A 23,229-nucleotide genomic window follows, 5' to 3' on the forward strand; every position below is an offset into this window, starting at 1 on the left:
CCGACTTGTGATGTCGGTTTCCGGAAATGACGATAGCCCAGCGCGATGCGGAATGCCGGGACGACAGTTGGTCACCCTCGGAACCCTGCCTTTTCCGCTGGTGAAGTCGGAGGCGCGTTGACTCCGCACGAATCGGATGCTCCGTAGTGGATTTAGACTAGTGATCTAAAACGACCAGGGGAATGGTCGTTTTGACACGCCTGCGACCGCCTACGAAGAGTGAACACAGTGGCGTCAACTAACGGGCAGCCCTGGATACCTCACGATCTCCCTACAGTTTTGGGTGTCATCCTTAGGCATTACTGTATTATCTCGGGTAAAAAAGTAGGTTCATTTAAAAAGTGAAAATAAATGTACAGTAAGGCGCACTCGCACCCCTAACTAAAGCCAAAAGAACAGCGTGCGTCCCGTGATGGTGACAAGGGAGCAATGTCCCAATGTTGCCAGATTCAGCTTCTTTTGTACATACTCTGTATTCTAGAACATTTCGAACATGAACGAGAAATACGTTACAAAATGATAACGTTATAGAACAGGGGAGAAAGATAAAATGAGAAATTTGGCTGGTGGGGCCCTAGCTCCCTGCCTTCCCGTGGGTGACGAGCGCGACGCCAACTCTGTCGTGAGTATGTCAATAGAAATCACTTGAGTAAACGTAGCCCTCGAGAGGTGTTCTGAACTTCCCTAGCACCAAGTCAGATCCCGCTCAGAAAGTAGACAATTGTTAAATTTCAGTTTTACGTGCTATGACTATTACTCAGTGTGTGGAATCGCACTTTTTTCTATCTAAGCGACGAGAGATTTGAGAAAGCCATTTGTCGAAAACCGCTGGTGTATTGTTCCACGTCTTCGACGGGCCGGTTTCGTGACATTAGCATGTCTCGTTAGCCGCGGCGTTTGTGTGTGGCCGGCATGTGACGTCATATTACATACTCATTTTCATGCATTGATGCAGAAGCCATGTGCTCAGCAAGCAATGGCCACCAGAATGGCCGCTGCTGTGACGTCAGTGTAAGCCATATTTAGTCTCCAGCGCGATAACCAAACCGCTGGTGTCACCTTTTTGTCGCCCGCTTCAATAGACAATTTTCAATATTTAGCCTCAACTACCACGTGCAGAGCCAAACTCGACGCTCTAATTGCGGCGCTACGCAGCTTCTGCACCCTTGGAGAAGCGAACGCCTTTAAAAGCATGCCACAGAGAAGAGAAAAATCCATTCTAACAAGTTGGCCCTTGAAAGTCACCTTTTATTCACAAAATCGAGAGTGTTTCAAGGTACACAATCTTCATCTTCTATCACCGTCATTAGTGCGGAGAAATTGGTGCTATTGAGACTGCCACGAGATGGCTCTGACTTTTGAATAGGGTCCATTGCCGGTGTTAATGCTCGTCTCGTGCAAAAGCTGTCTTTAACAACATAATAAGTGCAACTTCCTTTGTGCGTCATTTGATGTATTGTTTTCATTGTCTCGCATTTTGCGTAATGTTTTAAAGACACTGGACCTTTTCACCCTTTAAAAAGGTTCCTGGACAAAGGCATTCTTTCATTTCCAGCTATAAATTTCTCCCTCACGGACGTCTTTATGACGGAAAATGTATTCGGCTACACTCATCATTTTCAGCGTAGCTACTGCTCACGCCGGTTATGTATTGATTTTATTTATGCAGAAGCTTCCGCATGGCGTTTTTCTTAGTGACGTAAAATCGAATTTTACATTTCTCCTAGGCTTCAACCTCCGAGCTTTTGGGCACGATAAACAGTTATCATGGAAATTCCGCACACAATATTACAAACGAGAAATAATTTGTATTACGGCATGCACCATGCCCCCAAAGGCTTAGTTTAAATCTTTAAATAGGCTTGGGTAGACACGCTGCATTGATTGTATTCACAGATTCCTTCATAGTCGCTGACAAATAAGGCGCGCAGGGTGTGGCTTGATCTTATAATCTTGATTCTTGCTTCGTGATTGCTTCTTTCGTATTCTTATCCTCTAATACCGCAATCCTACTGGATGAGAAGAAATAATGGATGCTCGTTAGTCAGCACGTCCTTCACTTTGGTTGTCAATGACTGTAGAAGCGGCCTTATATACATATATGCCGCTACATCTCCCGATGACATGACGGGTTGATTCGGACACTTTAATACGTCGGTATTCTATCGGGTATCTCAAATAGCGGCCAGGCTATTTAAATCTACCGCAAAATTCGGTTTTGTAAGCCATCTCTCTACGATTTTGTGCAGCGTTGCCCACAGGGGGCGGGTATTTTTCAATAAAATTCGCAACGAGCGAACTTACCTGAGGAAAATGTAAAGAAAGAAATAGTCTTATTTTCTGTGGAAACCCAGCGAAGCCACCGTTCTTCAATCAACAGGGTGCCCTATTGTTTGAAGACTGGTGACTTCGCTGCGTTTCCATAGGAGTTAAGCCTTTTTTTTACGTTTTTCTCACCTAAGCTCGCTCCTTGTTAAGTTTATAAAACAAATGCACCACCTGTGTGCAAACCTGCAGAACATCGTGGCGCGATGGGTTAAGAAACCGGATTTTTCGGTCGATTTAAAGAGTTTGGCCGCTACTTGATACACCCGATACTACATCCAAATCTCTTTAAAAACATAGAAGTTGCGAACGAAATTCTTGTAGTCTCAACCACTCTGACGTCATATAAGTTCCATGCCGTCGGCCAGGATCCTGGCGGTGTCGCGGCGGTTGTGGTACGAGCCAAATGTACGAGCTTTTCATTTTAATTTTGCCCGGGAATTCTGGCACCAAGCGCAAGGGTTGCGACATCCGAGAGCATGACACTTTGCCTCCTGTGAGGTCGTGTGTAGAAAATTCGGGATTACGTTTAAGGTATGGATGCGATAGGATCTTTAACTCACCAGTCCCAGACGAGCTCTAAAGGCATCGTACTCCACAGTTCGGCCAGCCAAAGGGCGTCACAAATAGGTACAAAGCGACACCGAGGTCATCATACGGGAAACAGTTGTTCTCGTATTCAACGTCTGAGGTACGTCAGGTGTGCGTAAATACCAGGCACTTGGTTCCTCCTATTACACCTACAAATTAAGAGAGGATGCAAATGTTGCTCTTTAATGCGGAACGCCAATTGTTTTTTACGTGCACGAATGCACAATAACGTAATGTTTTTGTTTTGCCCAGTTCCAAACTGCCAGAAATCCTTTCAAGTTGTTGGGTCTTTGAGAAAATTACGCTTCGCGCTTTTCTTAGCCTCTGTTCGTTCAGATTACGTGTACAATCGGAGTTACCAAATAGATCTGACTGTCACAAAAGGATGTTCCATTGATCGTGGTGCCATACAACTAGAGTGGTGAAGAGCGAAAAGTTTGACAGATTGTCAAAAGGTTTTCGCAAGAACAAGAACGTAGGCGTTGTACAAAAGATTAGGGTTATAACCATAATGTACAACAACTTGGCAACAGGGTAATCTAGATTCTTCAGTGCCTTTCTTTTATGTGGTATGGCAATCTAATAGCATTTTGAGGTCTACCGAAGTAGCATATCTTCTCATCAGCTGCATATTAAGAAATGCATATGAAAGGATAAATAGTGTTAACGAAACACGATTGGAAGATGCCCCCCCCCCCTCCCTTCCCCCGATTTTCTAAATCTGTTCCGTTCAAACTATTCATATGAGTGTAGGCTTGCTTCTCGCGGTGTACTTTTATTGCATTACGTTTCCAACGTCTTGTCATTGCACAAGGGCTTTGTTATTTTTGTTGAGTTAATTTTCCTCTGTTTGTGAAATGGAACTTTGCTGGGAGATCTAGATACGATTTTGTTTTATAAGGAAAACACCGTGACTTGTGACCACCGTTTTGTTTCTTCCTCTGTACCGAGAAGTTTGTTGCGAGTATGGAACGGTCGGATAACAGGAGCGGTTACGTTCCAGGTGTCGTCTATCCGGTTCTGATTGAAAGCAGAAGCGGCAACTCAAGAGGCGCTGTTCAACTTTCTAAAGACTACGTCATAGACTTGGAAGAATCCAGTGTTTTAGGGGACAGTCTGTATTTTTCCGATGCTAAGTATGGAGAGGTGAATCACGAATTGGTAAGGAAAGATTACCTTTCACAAGAAAGCATGCTTCCGTCTCATTGTTTGAAATTCAATTAATCTACTTAAAAAATAAACATTCCACCTGTTTTTTCGCTCAGAAGTTTCTTTATGTGCCCGCTAGTGTCTTTGGAGGTTTTCGTACATTTCAAATTGCCGTTCAAGCAGAATTGTCTCGCTTATAATAACGTTAATATCACATTTGTTTAAAAGACGTGCCGACTCCCACGATTTCTTTTTTGCATTCTCTGTGAAGGTTTTACTTCCTCGATAATTTATGCAACCATTCACACCAATATTCGTTCTGCGTCTTGTTGAAACTCATTGAATGTAATCATTTACTGAGGTTTTATAACATGGCATAGCTTGCAAAAACAAGCATGAGCGATTCCTCTCTGAGAAGGCGGATGACCAGCGAAGCTGTTTAGCATATGACACAGACGTGTCAAAGAATTTTGAACAAAGGTACGACCAGATTTATTGTCTTGATTGGTGGTCATCGTGACGAGCCGGAGGAAAAAAGACACCCGCAATGCGACGGCCACCTGGCGGAATGTAGACGCGCGCGAAGGGACCGCCAATTCGGGAGGGCGGAAGGAACGGAAACTAGGCTCGCAAGCGCTCTGGGCGACTACAAGGAGAGGGCGGTGCGAGAGTAGACATAGCGGACGCGGGTCGCACAAAGCCAAATCTTTGAGAAACGTTTATTATCTACCTGAGAATCTACTGATCTTGAAAATGGAGCCTATTGATAACTAATCTACTGAAGATGCATATCCAAGTGATGAGACATAAGCTTTTTCATAAAATTAAGCGATTTTGTACGAAATTCGGGAACTGAGCTTTCATAGACGCACACAAAAGATCCACGAAACCCTAGCGATAAATAGCTTGGCTATAAAAATAACCGTTTAGCATTTCAGCTGCTACTAATATGAATATTACTTCGCAGTTATTTTTCTCATAATATGTTCTTTCCAGATGGATACTACAGACATACGTAATAGTGTTTATGAAAATTCGGAACCCAAGGCGTCCTTTACAATTACTGAAACAGACTTGGGAATTGAAATGGTATGTACACATTTTTTTAAGTATATATTTTTATAGGAACAATAAATACGATTATACAAATGTACAGAAGGTTATGCAATCGTTATTTATAAATCCTGTACTTGTTAACAACATAGATTTTCACGAACATTTTATAACCCTGCAGGCTTCTTTAAGTTCCGTATAAATGAGGGTGTATTAAGCATATTGGTAGTTCACACCGCCACAGCGTCTAAAGAACATTATTTATGAGAATTTGAAAATACATATATAGAATACTTTCTCCATAAATTGCTTTCTAACCAATTGAATTTTTATTGAAATGTTTGTTCAGCGATTCAAAAACGGTCTGCAACGGGCAATGCCTGCAATATTCAGAAATCTTTCACTTTTTTAACAGGAAGGATACCTAAACTTTACACATGGAATTGAGCCATTGCGAATACATGACAAATCCGGCCGGGTCCCTCACAGAATATTTACGCTCCCGACGTTTGAAGAGGCGATTCACTCGAAAAGTAAGTCGCAGAATGAAACACTATACACTAGATATTTGTTGAAAATTCGATCTTCAAAGGCTAGACTTCCTAAAGCAAAAGTTATTAGAAATTTTGAACGTACGACCGAATTCCTTCCTTCAGCGTTCGCTTCACGTGCAGTGTCAATATTGGTATGCTCTCAGTTATTTGCCATTTATTCTCTCGATGAATTAATTCACCTCCCGTTTTTCACTCTCAACACATTCTGTTTAAAGCGTGGCGAAATGACCGCATTAATTGATTATCATTGTAAAATGAAAAGGAGAAGTGCTTGCAAAGGCGACGGCCCCTGAGTATCTCATTATGTTTTTACTTGCATCATTTCAACGGCTCCTGTATCAGTGATCTGAGTATGTAATCCGATGTTCAAAGTATTCAGAGTATCAGAGTATGTATGATCTCAAATCGTACCAATAATTAGCACTTTCTGAGTTAACGGAAGAGGTCAGTGGTTTGGCAATCGGAAAAAATTCTTATATCCTTATACTCAGGACAACCTACCTTAAGTGCGTTCAAAGTTTCCGTTCTATTTTTCTTAAATAGTTTATTTGGGAGCTCTTAAGAGTTCCAAGCAAACATGTTTCTACAAACGATATTTTTGACGCGGAATATACTCACAATTATAACGTCCCTTACATTTTTACTTAATTATGCTTGCGTTTTAGGTAACACATGCAAAAATATCACTTCGTCGTCTTTTCTTTCAAACAAAAAGAATTATCTACTTTATTTTGGAATAGTTCAGTTTTGAGGTGATGGTATTTGAATCAACACATATGCGCTGACATCGGATATTGTAACAATTTGAGAAAAGTATCTTGAAGATATCTTAATGACTGAAAACCGCAAAAACAGGACAACAAAAAAAAAAAAATTTTAATTGATAGCAGAAGAGGAACTGTTCCTGTATAATTTTGCTGAAGAAGCATGCCTTTGAAAAGTTATAACCTTTGACTGATTACTTTTTACATTCAGTATCACTATGATGTTTACAGTTCCCGTTGAAGAACGTTCTGATGAAAGTCTACCGCCAAAAACTAAGCTTATTTTGTTTGTAAAACATTTAACATTTCTCAGCAATCCTCTCAACCAATTCTAGAAACGCCAAGGAGCAGGCTTGCAATTCCAGTTACATGCGCGGCATACATACTGGCCAATCTATAACCTTGATGCAATTTTCTGTACACAGTAGAAACCCTAATTGTTCTTCTTTAGGTTTTTGCTTTGAAGTATTTCGGTACACGCCAGCTAGTGCTGCACGTGTAACTACAATTCGAGACCGCACTTTAATAATATAATGAATTTGAAAGCTTTCAATTAGAGATTGTTTCACTATCTTGCACAGAAAACAAGATCGACTTATCTGCATCGTGCAAATTAAAAAATAATGATTACACAGTCAATTCTAAACTTGCGAAGCACTGAGAACATGCCATGATTTGAAACCTTCTAGATGACACTGCAGAGCCACCCACCGTGTGGCGACCTGAAATGTACGTCATGGTTGACAGTGTAATACACAAGTCCCTCAACGAAAGCGAATATATACAGGCTCAATACATCATAAGGCTTATGAACATCGTGCGTATAGTTTACATTTGTTCTTGTTCAGAAATAATATAGTAATGTGAGTTTTCATTGACCAAACAAAAAGCGCTTAGTGAGGCTTTTGTGCTCCTATTACTGACACCCGCTCGAATGCCTTATTTCTTCCACGAAGGTGAATGCAATCTTCAAGACGGTTCGAAAGCCCCGAATAAACCTCCAGCTTGTTGGAATATACAGGTTTCAGGTGCGTATTCTTTGTCCAACCCCCACATATTGGTATCTTTAAATTTGAAAGTCTTGTTATTGCCGCCAAGAGTGCAACACAATTGTGAACTGAAATTTTTTAGAAAAAAACAAAATTTTTGTCATATAAAGTCAAGTTTTTTACTCGAAACCTTTTGGATCAGATTGCGCTTTGCCAAGGAGAATCGAGTGAGCGGAAAACAATAAATATTTGTCTAACTATAAATTTTATGATGTCTATGATTTAAATCAGATTCATTTGCGTTATACCAGATTAATTTATTTTACATTAGCATAGCTATAAAATAGTGTATTTGATGACTAGATGTATTTTTGAACATGACAGATTGACTAATAAATCCATCCGACCACTAAAATTAATGCCGAAAAATTAATTACAGTAAATTTAAAGCATGGTTTAAGTGACTTTTTTCTTTATTAAACTTTGACTTTGTAGAACAAAAAAAAAAACAGCTTAATATTGTGTGGTTGCGCTTCGCTCAGACGACTGCTTTATGCTTGATTTCAGTGCGTTATAAGATTTTTTGTTTTCTTTAGCGATTCCTTGATTTAAAAAGCAAGCAATGCATATACAATGCATCGCATGATAGAAAAATGGTAAATTATAAAACTATTTTGGGATTATTTTTGTGGAAATGTTTTTATTCAAAATATTGTAATGAAACAGGTATGATTTAAAAACACTTTTGAAATCATGACAAAAATCACGATTTAAATCGTCTAGACTTTTATTCTCCACCATGCTATTAACGCTCATGTTTTCCGGGTTGCTAGAGTATTGTATTGGTCAGCTTGATGCAATGTTGTGTTTTTGATATGATAGTGCTACAGAGCAGGTTTACACAACTGTACCGGATGCAAAAATATGTTCAGTATTGTGATTTATATAATAGGTAAATATTGAAAATATTATTAGTTACTATATAAACTACCACACGTTTAGCAATTTGTGTAAAATGACAACGGACAAGGCAGTAAAATATATAAAAATGTCCACAAGTGATTTGCCCTTCCCACTTAGACAACTTCTTTCCTGAATTCGTGTGTTGGGCACGTAGCACAAAGTCACGGGACGTCATTTTTTCTTCTAAGTTTAGCGGAGAAACTGATTTGGTATTGAGGTCACGTGGCTTCTTGTTCCTGCTAAATGTAGCAGGCAAACAAAAATTTCGTTTAGGTCACGTGACCAAGTCAGATGACATCACTTTTTCCGCCATGTTTAGCGGAGAAACAACATTGTTCTATAGGTCACATGACATAAAGTCACGTGACGTAATGTCCCTGTAAATTCAGAGGGGAAATAGCAGAGGTCGAGCAAAAATCGGGACCCGGAATCCATTCTTCATTTTTCTGAGATGCATCGTGGGCGCTGCAGCAGTATTGTAGGCGTCACCGAAAAAAAAGTAACGAAATACGTTACTCATTACAGCAGATGATATCAAGGCCATACCAATCATAGCTGTTGCCCATTTTTTGTGTTCTCCTCTACAGCATATATGGAACATTCCATTAGCAACTAGAGCGCCGTTCACATATATGCGCCCGAGCACGGCCGAGAGAGACCAGACCGGTTTTTAAGACGTTGGCGACGTCTTAGGAGCAGCCCCGCTGCAGCGGAGTTGGTCCTAAGAAGTCGCAAAAGGATAAAAACTGGTCCTCTCTCTCTCGGTCGTACTCGGTTGCAAGAGTGTGAACGAGCCTTAATACTTTTCCCCATGGCATGAAAAGTCCAAGAGTTGCTGTTTTGTACAAAGCCCAGGTTCTTTTGACAACATTAATAACTCTAGGCCCATATCCGTACTTCCCTTATTTTTAAAAGTATTAGAACATCTAAACAAAAACGCTGAACCAAATGTTTGAATGAAAGACATGTCTTTGTAATGCAGCAATACGGTTTTCAAGAAGAAAAAAAAAGTCAACAGAAAGGGCGCTACTTAGTATCAAAGAAAAATCAATCAACATTTTGAAAATAAACTATTTACCACTGAAATATTTTTAGACTATAGAAAAGCGTTTGATCTCATTAAACTTGATATATTGTTTTATAAACTACAGTTTTTTTAGAATTCGAGGTGTGTCTTTAGGTTTGGTGCGTAGTTAACTATCTTGTCGGTCACAATATTAAATTTTAGGAATTAAAAGTAACCAGTGACGTAAATCCGTCACCCGTTACTCGAACTGCGTAACGTAGATACATTACCCGTTACTGTTTTAAAAAAGTAACAAGTACGTTAAGCGTAACCGAAAATAAGCATCACGTTGCCGGTAACGTCATTACTTGTAACGCGTTACCCCAACACTGGCGCTGAGTCATCAAACGCTGAGCAGTCTTTGTGTCGAAACACGGAACTCTATGTTTCCCTTACACTCAAAAATATAACGTTGCACTCCGAAATAGAACGCTACCCAATCAACAGCGAGACAACAATCAGGGGCGATGTCCCTGATTGTTGTCTCGCTGTTGCAGAGAAGAGAAGCGCCCCTACCTTGAAGGTTACATATGTCACAAATAGCGACAGAAAGCAAACGGAATGGTTTCGTTTCGTTGCCGTTACAATTGATCAAGATGCCAGCTTCGATTTTGACTGAAACGGACAACGTGAAAAGCAGATCCCGCAAGTTGCTCTATCCGATTTGTAATGACGATCTATTTATGCATGATAAAAAACACTGTTATTTGATTCGTTTCTTACTTACTCCTATTAGCGCCACCAGGTATATGCTTGAGGGCCGTTAACATGCCATTGCACATTTACGCTCCTTTTACTTATAGGCGACCATAACCATGCAGCAGACGAGCCTAGGCTTGTGAGGGACCAGCTGCGCTTGGCGCTGAAAACGTCAGCAGCACCCAACCCGAATACGCCCATGCCAAGTTTGTTTAACGAGGAACTTCTCCAAACCTGCTCTGCAGTTTCCTTCCAAAATATTATATCTATCACACCTACGAAGTATCCTGCAAAGTTTCCTAAACAAAATTACTAAATTTATTCTAGGTGCCAGATGAAGACGCAGCAGATGTACCCACGTTTGCCAGCCTGAAGGATTCCATGCATCGAGAAAGACGCTCAGCGCAGCCACCGGTTCCTTCATCAGCCGACACTCCGCAAGACAACGACGCCCACAAAAATACAAAAATAGCAGAGCCCTTCTTTATCATCGACGACCGCAGAGACCTCGTTTGAATTGTTGCCTTCGCAACACGGCATGGCATGCAACGGCTGTCGTCAGTTAAAATTATTTTTTTACGGACGGGGCTTTTTTGTTATACCTTACATGTGTGACGAACTTGTAACTCTGCATGTTGTAACTGATGGAGTGCCTGGCGCCGCCGTTTGCTTTTTGTTGTCGGGTCAGCTAGCTACAAATTTATGCTCCTGCGTTTGAAGGGCTATAATTACGTTCACATCTGCTGGTATTCCTTCCTCAACCCCTGAGAGTTTCATGACGGATTTTGAGCAGGCTCTTTTTGGTGGTCTGCGCGTCGTGTTTCCCCAAGCTGCTCATCGCTTGTGACATTTTCATTTTTGCGCAATAAATGTGGGCTTCCGTTCAGGGGGCTGGGCTAAAAGCGCATATTCAAGAAACAGCCAGCTAAGGGCGTTCATTTGTAAGCTCGTGGCACATTCCTTTGTTTCGCCTTGGTACATCCCTCGCCCCTGGGCGTTTCTATGTCGGGGCATATCTTGCTCGGTCTGGAGCTCATTGGATTACTTGATTACCTTGACGCGACTTCGATACGGGCATTTTCCAACTAAAGCGGTGGAACCATCACGGAAACAGGGGATACAGAACCAACAACCATTTGGAGGCATGGCATCAAAAAATTAGAGCCATGTGGGGAAGATCGCACCCGAACCCTTTCGTGTTCGTTGATTTAATCGAGAGAGATGAGGCCCAAACAAGAGTCATCTTGCTTCAAGTTGAAAACGAGGGAGCCGTACGTGCGCGAGGCCGCAAGTGGGCTAAAAAAGTAAGAAAACTGGCGAAGAATGAAGTACGTTTACACAGTGGCGTCATTTCGCTTTTTTTTAATTTCTTAACTATGCTCAAGTTTCTTTTGAAGTATAGGCATTGCTGAGAGCTTTAGCCGGAGAAATAGGTGTGTGAAAAAAGTTGCAGTCGATTCGTTGTACCAGTGTGTGATGTGTGAGAAATAAAACCAATATAGGTTTGTCGCAAACAGATGGTATCACTCTAATCGAATGCAAAAAAATGGTTTCGAACAAGGAAAGGAGGGAGGGGAAGGGGGGGGGGGGGTGCTAGTGCGTGCCTGTACACATATCTTATATCTGACGGTATGATGGGGCCCCGAACAACGTAAGAAAGGAGCGTCGGTCTGTGTTGCGAAAAAGGGTTCCTATGGTTCGGTGAGGGTAACAAGAAACCACTTATTTCCACCATGACCTTGCACTATTTTAATGTCGCCATTGTATTACACCGTGTAAATGAATAAGAAAACGAAGACATATGTCTCAAAGTGATTGTGCCAATCAACAGCAATTGGGGATTTATCTGTCTAAATCAAAGTTCCAAAATCTCTCCTGTTCGCGCAGTCAACGCCGTCGGTTTTGTTTTCGAAGTAACAATTCGTTTTCTATTTAAATTGTGTACAATATTTATTTTTTTCGCGACAGATGGCGCTGTGAAATCAAAACTAGCTCATTTCTAGTTCGTTTTCGCAAAGGTCCGTATGTTTCATTTGGCTTATTTTACTTAGTAGACTCAATGAAAAGTATTGCAGAATTTGATAAACAATTAGAGCTAGAGACATTTTTCATCTAGAAAGTACTACTTTTTGATGATAACGGCGGTCTAATTTGTGATTGAAAAAGTAATAAAATATAAATATTTTCGTTTAATTCTTTATGTTTACAGACGAAAGAAGATGAGTATTTCGTTGTGGAGGAAGATAATATAGTCTCAGTGGGTCCGTCACTAAAAGCCTTTGGACAATTCACCAAAAAGACCACGTTCCCAAGGCCCGCCGATTTCTACCTGATGCTCGTTGGGTAAGCAAGATCACATAATTCCTAAAATCCAGTTGTGCGGTTGATTCAGAGATAACATATCCTAGTACCTTATGGCGATTCAATGCTCACAATAAATAACACACTGCTTAGATAAAATCTGTGACTTCCATAACCCCCCAAAACATGGACTAGCTTTTATTTTCACTCAAAGGCTGTCGGAGAATTTTTTTTTTAGTTGAACGAGCATAGTTAGCTTTTACCTCTTTTCCGGAAAAAGTGGCCACATAATCTTCTATTACGGATTCTGGGCAGGCAATTGGCAAAACCTTGCGGAGAACGGATGGGTATTATTACAGGGTGATTTAAGGAGAGGCCAGGCTCTTTAAATCGACCAGAAAATTCGGTTTCTTAACCTATCACGCTACGAGTTTGTGCAGCGTCGCAAAGATATGGTGCATTTTTTTTTTGTAAAATTTGGCAAGAGCGAACTTACTTAGGAAAAAATGAAGAAAGAAAAAGTCTTAGCTCCTATGAAAACGCAGCGACGCCACCGGTCTTCAAACAACACGGTGCCGTTTTGCACGGGAGGCAAGAGATGGCGTAGGCGAACGCGACGCCACCTGCCACCAACGGATGAGCATACGACATCCTTAGGGGACAAAAAACTGTAGTTCCTTCTTGTTACCGCGCCGGCTTTTGTTTCTGAAACTGCCGCCGCCTGCGGAACGCGCGCCGCTTTTGAGTCGAAAAGATTGTCTGCTAAAAACGCCGGCTCTTGGGGCCCTATGCTCGTTCGTTGGCGGCGTTCGTTGCGCCATCTCTTGTTTCCCGTCCGAAACGGCGCCGTGTTGTTTGAAGACCGCTTGGGTCGCTGCGTTTCCATAGGAGCTAAGCCTTTTTCTTTCTTTACCTTTTCCTCAGGTAAATTTGCCCTTCGGAAAGTTTACAAAAAAAGTGCACCATTTGTAGGCAACGCGGCACAAAGTCGTAGCGCGACAGGTTAAGACACCGAATTTTGCGGTCGATTTAAAGAGCTTGGCCACTCCTTGAATCACAATGTACAGTTGGGCTATTCACTGCACCGCAGTGATTAGACGCAAACTACTACTCAAACGTTCGTCTAGCTGTTTTTCTCACGAGCCTAACTCGAGTGATTACGCATTGCTCGTGTCGAATACTTGAGCCGCCTTCGACACTTTACCCCATATGGTGTGATCCATGTAACTGCGTCGTTAATTTTTACGAAGCAGAATAACATTTTACCAATACAGGGAAGCTCCTGAGCTAGTAGTGTTTCCTACGAGTACAGTGGGATATATCGAAACGTTTCTGCATTGAACATTAAATGAAAACCGAACCATTTCAAGTCATGGTATTTGAAAACAGAATCCCCTCAAAGATGAACACACTTGATGAAAGGTCTTTCCAGCTTTTCTATTCACTCTTGGAGCGGAATTTCTTCGAGGCCCTCAAATACGGAATTGAATTCTTCTTTTACCTTTTCATTCGACAGAAATCTCTTTTTAGCCAAAAGTGTTTTAGTTTCGGGAAAAATATAAAGTGTGAGGGAATACAAAATTCCATTCTTTTATGTGTTTTTTTTTTCTAATCGGAGCAAATGCCGAATGCAGATCATTTGCTACGCATTAATAAAATGCGACACCTATCTTGCGGAAAGCTTTCTGTTTTGAATTCAATTCATTACGTAAAATATTATCTACTGGGGGACGAGAGATGCCCACGGCTTCCTCTATTTTACGCACTTTTGTTCGGCGACATGCAAAACGTTTCGTCTACAGTGTCTGACGTGCTGACCGTTTCACTGTGTAGCGAACCTGATTCGTCGCTTAATGTGTGCCACAAACCTGGAGCTTCGGATCCTCCAAAACTTACTGTTGAAAGCAAAGCCAATAAATATCAAGGGCATCAAAGCTGAATTTATTTTCGTTTTCTTCTTTATATATATATATATATATATATATATATATATATATATATATATATATATATATATATATATATATATATATATATATATATTATGACCACTGGGCCTTTGATTTTATTATGATTATGAAAAAGAAAACATTTTCATGGTTTCTTTAAAAAATGCATCTTTATTTTTATTTTGGTATAGTTCAGTTATTAGGAGGCGGTATCTAGTTACACACATATGTCCTTATATGTGTCTATCCGATATGTGTTCAAGAGAGGACACATGTGCGCTGATATATCTCTCCTCTTTGTCTTCGTCTTTCTCTGCGCTGTATTTTCCTTACTGTTGTCAACGACAGGAGCCGTCGGCACGTGTGCGCGAGAACCGCGAACGCATGCCGCAACCGGTCCACGCGATGTGGTATCATCGGCGTGTGACGTCACCTAGATAGGCTCTGTGTGAACAACGAAAAAAAAGAGGAGGTAGACTCGAGATGAACGAGATTCGGAAGGTAGGTAACCGTCTCGGTGACGAACGGGTATCGTCGAAATAAACCGCTTGTTTTTATAAGAAAACGAAAAACGCATCGTCTGTGTGACTACAGAACAGCTCAGAAGTGGGATCGAGAGGCCCGGACTTGAGAAGCCGTTCGGATTGAATGCTACAACGTAAGTAGCGCTCTACGAATTCTTGCTTTACCCGAGATCCTCGACGAGAGCTTCGTCCACGTAAATCCCGATGTCGAGAAGACGTAAGCTAACGACAGGAGGACAAGGGCAGGGGACCCCACGAGAGGATGATCCGACAACCACAGATATGCTTCGCAGTGCGGAGGTGCGTGACGGACACTCGGACCACGACGATCGCCAGCACGACAATTTGACGACAGAAGCCGGGGACACCGCGACGTAGAACGACCACGGCCTAGCTCCTGACGGTGCAACGTCCGGAGTCCTTGACTTTCAAGAGCTCATGCAAGCCGCCATACGAACTGCCGTACGCGAAGCCTTGAAAGGAGCGGCCCAGCTTTTCCAAACGACGCAGTCACCACAACGCCACCCACCAACGGGGGCTTCGAGCGCCATAGACGGACGGCTGGCTACGACGAGCGCTTAGTTGGTGCCAGTATATGATCCATCATCGGACACCCAGCTTACGGTGGAAGCGTGGCTCAACAAGGTTGACAATCTTGCTGCGGCCTATGAATGGAGTGATCGACAAACGACGTGCTTTGCTCTCACTAAGCTTCACGGCGTCGCAAAGACATGGTATGACGGTTTGACCTCTGTTCGACGAACCTGGCACGAGTGGAAAGTGGAAATGAAAAAGGCGTTTCCGTCGGCATCGAGTTTTCAACACGTCTTCAGGGACATGGAGAAAAGAAAGAAAGGGCGCCACGAGACCATCGAAGCGTACTTTTATGACAAGCTGGCGAAAGCACGACGCTGCAACCTGGATGACGGGACGTGCATCGAGTACCTGATCACTGGACTGGAAGACGAAGATTTAGTGCGGTCTCTGAGCGTGCGAGATTACGCCACCCCAGACGAGCTACTTCGGTGCATAAAGCGACTGCATGAACGAGTCGATGTGATCAAGCAGACTCGGGCCAAAACCCTCCATCAACCGCCGACTGGTCAACGTCAAAATTGCGGCTTAGACAACAACGAGCCGACGACCAGGGCTCCATGAAAAAGATTCAACGAAACAGGCGAGCCACTTTGTTTTACTTGCTCGACATACGGACATTTCTCGGCTGCATGCCCGAAACCTCAGAGAAAACCAAGATGCACCAATTGTGGGAAATCTGGTCACGAGACGAAAGACTGCTTTCAAAAAAGAAACTCAACAAACACGAGTGACAAGAAAGCAAATGTTCTAACCCAACAAGGTAACAAGACGTGGGACTGCATGGCTCCAAACGAGAAGTATTTCATGCAGGCAATTCTAAACGACAGGCCAATCAAAGCTTTCGTCGACATGGGAAGCCAGTGCGTAACGTTACGAGAAAGCGAAGCGCAGCTGATGAACGTGACCTACGAACCGTTGAATCATCCATTCACAATCAACGGGTTTGGGGTTGGAAAAACGACGCCTTTAGGGAGTTTCCAAGCAACAATGACGGTCGACCAAGCCAAGGCCAACGTCAGGGTGTACGTGGCGCGCCGCAGTGCAGATTGTTCCGCTGCTTGTCGGACAGCCTTTTACTGAACAACCGCACGTTACGGTGGTACGTCGCAAGAACACCCTACGCATTTTCGAAGAGCGTGACAAGTCTGATGATGAGGACGGGACTTTGGCCAATCTTAAGATACCGGTCCTGCCTCCACGACGCGTAAGCCTATGGGTCAAAGAAGCGGTCGTAATCCCTCCAAGCTACGTCGGGATTATCGCGCTCCGCTCCGGAGAAGGGACACAGAGAACCCACGGAGACATCTTTATTGATAGCAGTATCCACGAATCGCGTGGACATTACATCCCGACCTGTGTTTTGAGAAAAGACGAACTGGGAGAACTGTATATCCCCGTAACTAACATATCGGCTACGCCGCTGGTCCTCGCTGAAAACGAACAGATCGCTAGAGGAACATGGTGCACGGAAGAAGACGCGAACACCAACCTCGACGCGTACGTAAACTACAGCGAAAGAAAGCCGACACCCTTGATTGCAGCAGAGGACGTAGATGTCTGTCCAACCGTTTCTGACTCGTAAAAGAAAGCACTCGTCACCACGATTAATGACTACCGCGACGGTTTTGCTACATCGCTTGCGGAACTGGGGTGTGCGAAGGCAACAAAAATGAAAATAGAGTTGACAACACACACTCCTGTGACGTACCGCCCATACCGTCTAGCATACTCTGAGAGGCAGACTGTTCGGTCAATGATCGATGAACTCAAAGACGCTGGAGTTGTAACGGACTCTACTTCTGACTACGCGAGTCCTATCTTACTGGTCACGAAAAAGAACGGTGAGAGGCGACTATGTGTTGACTTTCGCGCCCTCAACAAGATCACAAAGAAGGACAGGTATCCCCTCCCTCTGATTGATGACCAACTAGACAGGCTTCACGACAAACATTTATTCACAAGCCTAGATCTTGAATCTGGGTATTATCAAGTGCCCATCTCCGAGGAAAGCCGAGAGAAGACAGGGTTCATCACTCCGGATGGCCACTACGAATTTACTCGCATGCCTTTCGGCCTCGTCAACGCACCAAGCGTGTTTCAGCGAATGATAAACACGGTGTTCGGCCCACTCAAGAACACGAAGGTCATGGCCTATATGGAAGACCTGTTGATTCCATCGATTACGTTTGAAGAAGGGTTGGCCATTCTACGCGAAGTTCTGGAGGTGTTAAGAGACGATGGCCTCACTCTGCGCTTGAAGATGTGTTATTTCTTCCACGAAAAGATAACCTACTTGGGGTATGAGATCTCGGCTTCGTCCATCAACCCTGACCAAGTCAAGTTCAAGGGCATCTCCGATTTTCCGACGCCAACGAACGTTCATGACCTTCGCCGTTTTCTCGGCCTATGTAGTTATTTTCGACGCTTCGTGGCCGGGTTCGCCACAACAGCGAAACCACTCACCACGTTACTTTGTAAGGGAGAAGAGTGGCACTGGACGACAAACCAAGAGGCTGCATTCCAGAAGCTGCGAAGCAGTCTTATGAGCAAACCCACGCTGGCACTCTACGCACACGGTGCTAAAACAGAGGTACACACAGACGCATCCAAGTTCGGTATCGGAGGCGTACTGTTACAAGAACAAAGAGACGGTTTGATGCATCCGGTCATGTATGTCAGCCGACGCACGACGCGGGAAGAAGAACGCTACCACTCCTACGAGCTTGAAGCGTTAGCTGTGGTTTGGACGGTTGAGAAACTTCGGTCGTACCTGTACGGGATTGAGTTCACACTCGTAACAAACTGTAACTCACTACAAACCACGCTGTCTAAGCGAGATTTAATGCCACGCATAGGAAGGTGGTATCTGAAGTTGCAGGACTATAGATTTGGTGTTGAACACAGACCAGGAAACAAGATAAACCACGTAGACGCGCTCAGTAGGGCTCCTGCATCGGGACCCGAAGAAATGGATGTCGCCACGGGCGTCAACGTTTTCGCTACAGACCTCGCTGACGATGACTGGTTGGTGTTGGCCCAAAAGACGGATCCAACGTTACAAGGAATTAGAGACTACTTACAGGGGCCTTCAAAAACTAAAGAGTCGCAGCGTATCAAGAACGAGTACGTGCTAGCGGAGGGCAAGATTCTCAAGAGGGTCCATGAAAACGGAGAAGAACGTCTGATCTGGGTTGTGCCACGAGGAGCACGTTGGCAGGTAGTAAGACGATGCCACGATGACGTCGGTCACTTTGCTGTTAAGAAGACCATGGCACTACTCACCAAGAAGTATTGGTTCCCGAGAATGCGTCGTTACGTCAAGCGACACATTGCATGCTGTTTGGAGTGCTTATACCGCAAGGTTCCATCCGGGAAAAAGCCAGGGAAACTACACTGCATTGAAAAAGTCGCCGTGCCCTTTGACACCATTCATATAGACCACTTAGGCCCATTCGTCCGCAGCACCAGTGGCAACACGTACTTAATAGTGGCGGTGGATGGTTTCACGAAGTTCGTTGTCATTCGAGCCGTCAGGAGCACTTCGTCAGGCTACGCGAAGAACTTTCTAAGGGACCTCGTTAGCATTTTCGGTGCTCCACGAAGATTGGTCACCGACCAGGGCACCGCTTTTACCAGCCGACAGTTCGAGCAATACTGTAGGTCTCTCAACGTCGCCCACGTGAAAAATGCCACCTGCACGCCCCGAGCGAACGGGCAAGTCGAGAGATACAACAGAATCATAACACCTGCCATTGCCAGTTTGTCGAAAAGGAGTGACGGAAAGGACTGGGACGAATCGCTCACTCAAGTTCAGTGGGGAATAAACAACACGTTAAACCGAGCAACTAAAGCAACACCCTTCAGTCTTCTCTTCAACTTTCGTTCCCGAAGCGCGACAGGTGACGAAGTCGACGACGCTGTATCGAAAAGTTTGGACGCTACCGTGCTCAAACGACAAAAAAAGGCCATAGAAAATATACGTCAAGATCAAGAGATCCAGAGAAAATATTAGAATAAGAAACGAGGAGTCGCGCCAAATTACGAGCCAGGTGATATCGTGATGCTCCAGAGAGAGCCAGGGGCAACCGGTGAGTCGCGCAAGCTGCGCCCCAAATATCGAGGCCCGTATATCGTTGTGGAAAAGCTACCTCACGATAGGTACAAAGTTCAAGATCTACCGAAGACCCAACGCTCGCAACGTTTCTACGAAGGTTTTGCCGCTGTTGACCAGATGAAGCGCTTCACGGCCAGCGCTGAGAGTAGCACCGAGAGCAGCGACGACGGCCTGTCAATGGAAGCGGAGAGCGACACAGGTATAGCAGAGGTAGAACCTCAGCAAGAGCTAGCGTGAGTCGGATGATCACTTCGCCGAAACATTCCAACTTCCAGCGACGGGAAGACCCAGCCGGGGCGACTGGGATGGAGGATGGCCGTGTTGTCAACGACAGGAGCCGTCGGCACGTGTGCGCGAGAACCGCGAACGCATGCCGCAACCGGTCCACGCGATCTGGTATCATCGGCGTGTGACGTCACCTAGATAGGCTGTGTGTGGACAACGAAAAAAAAAGAGGAGGTAGACTCGAGATGAACGAGATTCGGAAGGTAGGTACCCGTCTCGGTGACGAACGGGTATCGTCAAAATAAACCGCTTGTTTTTATAAGAAAACGAAAAACGCACCGTCTGTGTGACTACATTACCTAGTGATGAACAAACTCGCCCAGCATCGCCACCTTTGCTAACTTCGTACTTCGGTACGACTCGTGGCAGCAAGCTTGTGTAAAGAGCATTTCAATCCAAAATCGTAACATGCCCTCTTTTTTTATGTTCCGGTTAAGTGGACTTTACGGCAAGGTGACAAGAGACGTGTAAAAAAGTTTTGTTGCCCCTCAAAACGAGCGGTACAGGTGCATATGTTTGGCTGATATACGCTGCACGCTACAAGTTATTCATGTATTATTTCCGAGGATAGCAAAGCCCTGTATTTCTGCAAATCCCAGGGATCTCCAATTGTCAGTATTAAGCTGTCGCAAGCGTCGCTGTTTTGGTTTTAAAATTTCCTGTCAGCAGACGTTAAAAAACAATTTCCCGGAAACAATATTTCTCTTGCAAATATTAAGTGAAGTCTTCAATTTCGTCGATTGTTTATGTATAGTAAGTGAGTTTAGCGGATATTTAATATTTCTTGCGGAATCTTTATGTTCTAAATACAAAAAAAGCTTCTGCTTTTCATGATGCACAATCCTTTTCTCTGTCTCTACGTTTGGTTCAAAGCGATGGCCCAGAGAAATACGTGGTAAGGGCCGCGGGTAAATATTACATTCAAAATCGAGAGTTTCTTAGGTTGACAGGGCTGGTGATGGGTAAACGCAGAAGATTATATTCTCATCTGAGTTTTTGCATCGCCAACCTTGCACCGATATCACTGGTGGTAACGTCAGCGCGCCACAACCCTTCCCAAAATTTTCTAAAATCGACTACTTTAGTGCTTTTTGATGACGCTCAACTGAGTGAGTGAGTGAGTTTATTGAGCAAAAGAAAAAGGGGGTAATGCGGAACGAGAGGTTAGTCTCCCAATAGCGGGGTCAGCTTTCTCGTTCCGCTTGGGGAAAGGGAAACCAAGAGTGGTTAAGAGGAGGAGGATGGCTGACGCCCGTCAGTACAGCCTAGAGGCGTGTTGAGAGACCAGTCTCTTGGAGGAAAAGAAGGATGACTTTGAATGTTTGCACCCTTAGTGCTTGTGGTCCTGCGGGAAAAAGAAGACTTCGGGTATCCTGGTTACTGCCGTTCGCAATAGATTTTTTCAGGACGTTTCTTGAATTGGCGTTTTGTGGGCATGTCCAAAAGATGTGGTCCAGATCTTCTCTTTCATCACATGCGGGACAGTTTGGGCTAGACGCTTGTCTCATGAGATGTAGACGAGAGTAGGTGTTAGCACAGTTGACTCGTAGTCTATGTAGCAACGATTGTTGCGGTCTCGGGAATTTGTTTTTAGGAATGGTTGGAGGAGGTAGTCCAGAAGCCGTTCCTGGGTGGGGGTGATTAGTTTGTGCTTCATTATGGATTATGATTCGATAGTTGTTGTATGGATGTATTTCTATTACTTGGGATACATTATTGTGGGCTTCATTTGCAAGGGCATCTGCTCTTTCATTTCCATGTATACCCACATGCGAAGGGATCCACTGAAAGTAGATGATTGATCCTTCTTTAGCCATATGGTGTACGAGTTGAACAATGGATCTTGCCAAAGGAGTTCCCCTTCTCAAGTTTTGGAGCTGTCGTAAGGCTCCTTTCGAGTCCGTGAAAATAGCCACTTTTTCATTTTCCGAAAGTGTTATTAACTCGGAGAGCGGGAGCCATATCGCAGCAAGTTCTGCTGTGGTCGTGTCGGTACAGTAGCTCAATTTGGCTGTAGAAGATTGATTAGATTCTGGTATGATGTAAGCAGCTGTGGTGGATAAGTCTTTCCCGCTTCCATCGGTATATATGTGCTTCATGTTGCAATAGGATTGGATGACGTCATTTGCGATGTCGCGTGCCACGATATCGGCGACGTGGCCTCGTCGTGGGAGGTCCATGATCTCTGTTGTTATGTGGAGGTGATCGTTCTGCCGGTGTGGAGGGGGGAGGGGAGGGATGTTCTCTGGGTAGCCGACGTGGTCAATGAAGCGTTTCATGGTCTTACCGAGGTAGGAGTGATGGTGTAGTAGTATGCTGACAATGAGTGTCTCGTATGATGGTACTCTGAGCAGTCTGGCTGCGTGAAGTAGTGTTCTCTCTTGTGATTGTGTTTTTAGTGGTGAGTCACCTGCCTCGACTATAGTGGAGACGTTATGTGACGAGCGTGGCAGTCCGAGACCAATCCTGAGTGCGTTGCGGTGAAATGTCTCGAGAGTTTTCCATTGAGAATCCAGAATCTCCAGCAGGGGGAGGGAATATAATATTCGGTTGACGATAAGGCCGCGATACAGCGTAAGCATGACTTGTTGACTGGCACCCCAGTTGCGGCCTCCTATTCTTCGGATAGCGCCAAGTAATTTGCGGGCCTGATTTAGTGTATGTTTGACGGCTGGGCGCCAATTTCCTCGGTCGTCAATGATTGCACCAAGATATCGCACCTCAGTGCTTCTGCGAATCCGTTTGCCATCTACGCGTAGCGAGCTGAATTTTCCTTTAAGTCTAGCTCTTGGCCGATAGCTCAACGCTGATGTCTTTGTTACTGACAGCGTGAGACCCGCGTGGTAGAGAAATGCGGCTGTTGTGTTCAAGGACTGTTCGAGTTTGGCTTGTATTGTAGTCGAGATGCGCGTTGGCCCCGTACACCAGAGCGCAACATCGTCTGCATAGATAGCGCAGTTGACTGCGATTGTGTCACCTTTAGGAAGCGCAGAAGGTAGGCCGGCCATCACGATGTTAAATAGCAAGGGACTTAAGACGCTTCCCTGTGGTGCTCCCTGGGAAGAGTCGCGGGGCGAACTTGTATGCCCAGCTATTTTTACATGGAAGGTTCTTCGTTGTAAAAACGAAGCAATAAACTTGTACGTTCTCCCTCTGACACCGATATGACGAAGGCGCTCCATAATCACGTTGTGTGGAAGTGCATCAAATGCTCGGTGAATGTCTAGAAAGACAGCATGAAGAACGTGTTTTTGTGCCTTGGCTTGCTCTAGTGATGATGTCAGATTTCCAATCGAGTCCGCTGTT

At 44.1% G+C, this 23,229-nt stretch overlaps 1 protein-coding gene across 1 annotated transcript in view; it reads left to right on the plus strand.

Moving 5' to 3' along the window:
* Positions 1 to 1,594: 1,594 nt before the first annotated feature.
* The window catches only part of LOC121833051 (venom metalloproteinase antarease-like TpachMP_B), a 35,360-nt gene continuing 13,725 nt past the window's right edge, over positions 1,595 to 23,229 (plus strand). Inside the window, exons 1-8 of the mRNA XM_042286117.1 lie at positions 1,595 to 1,643; positions 3,920 to 4,077; positions 5,062 to 5,154; positions 5,534 to 5,651; positions 6,668 to 6,709; positions 7,126 to 7,253; positions 7,393 to 7,464; positions 12,363 to 12,496. Of these exons, the coding sequence (XP_042142051.1) occupies positions 1,595 to 1,643; positions 3,920 to 4,077; positions 5,062 to 5,154; positions 5,534 to 5,651; positions 6,668 to 6,709; positions 7,126 to 7,253; positions 7,393 to 7,464; positions 12,363 to 12,496 (794 nt within the window). The remainder of the gene's footprint in view (positions 1,644 to 3,919; positions 4,078 to 5,061; positions 5,155 to 5,533; positions 5,652 to 6,667; positions 6,710 to 7,125; positions 7,254 to 7,392; positions 7,465 to 12,362; positions 12,497 to 23,229) is intronic.

Source organism: Ixodes scapularis, unplaced genomic scaffold, assembly GCF_016920785.2.
Source record: "Ixodes scapularis isolate PalLabHiFi unplaced genomic scaffold, ASM1692078v2 PGA_scaffold6__148_contigs__length_123643588, whole genome shotgun sequence".
NCBI lineage: Eukaryota > Metazoa > Arthropoda > Arachnida > Ixodida > Ixodidae > Ixodes > Ixodes scapularis.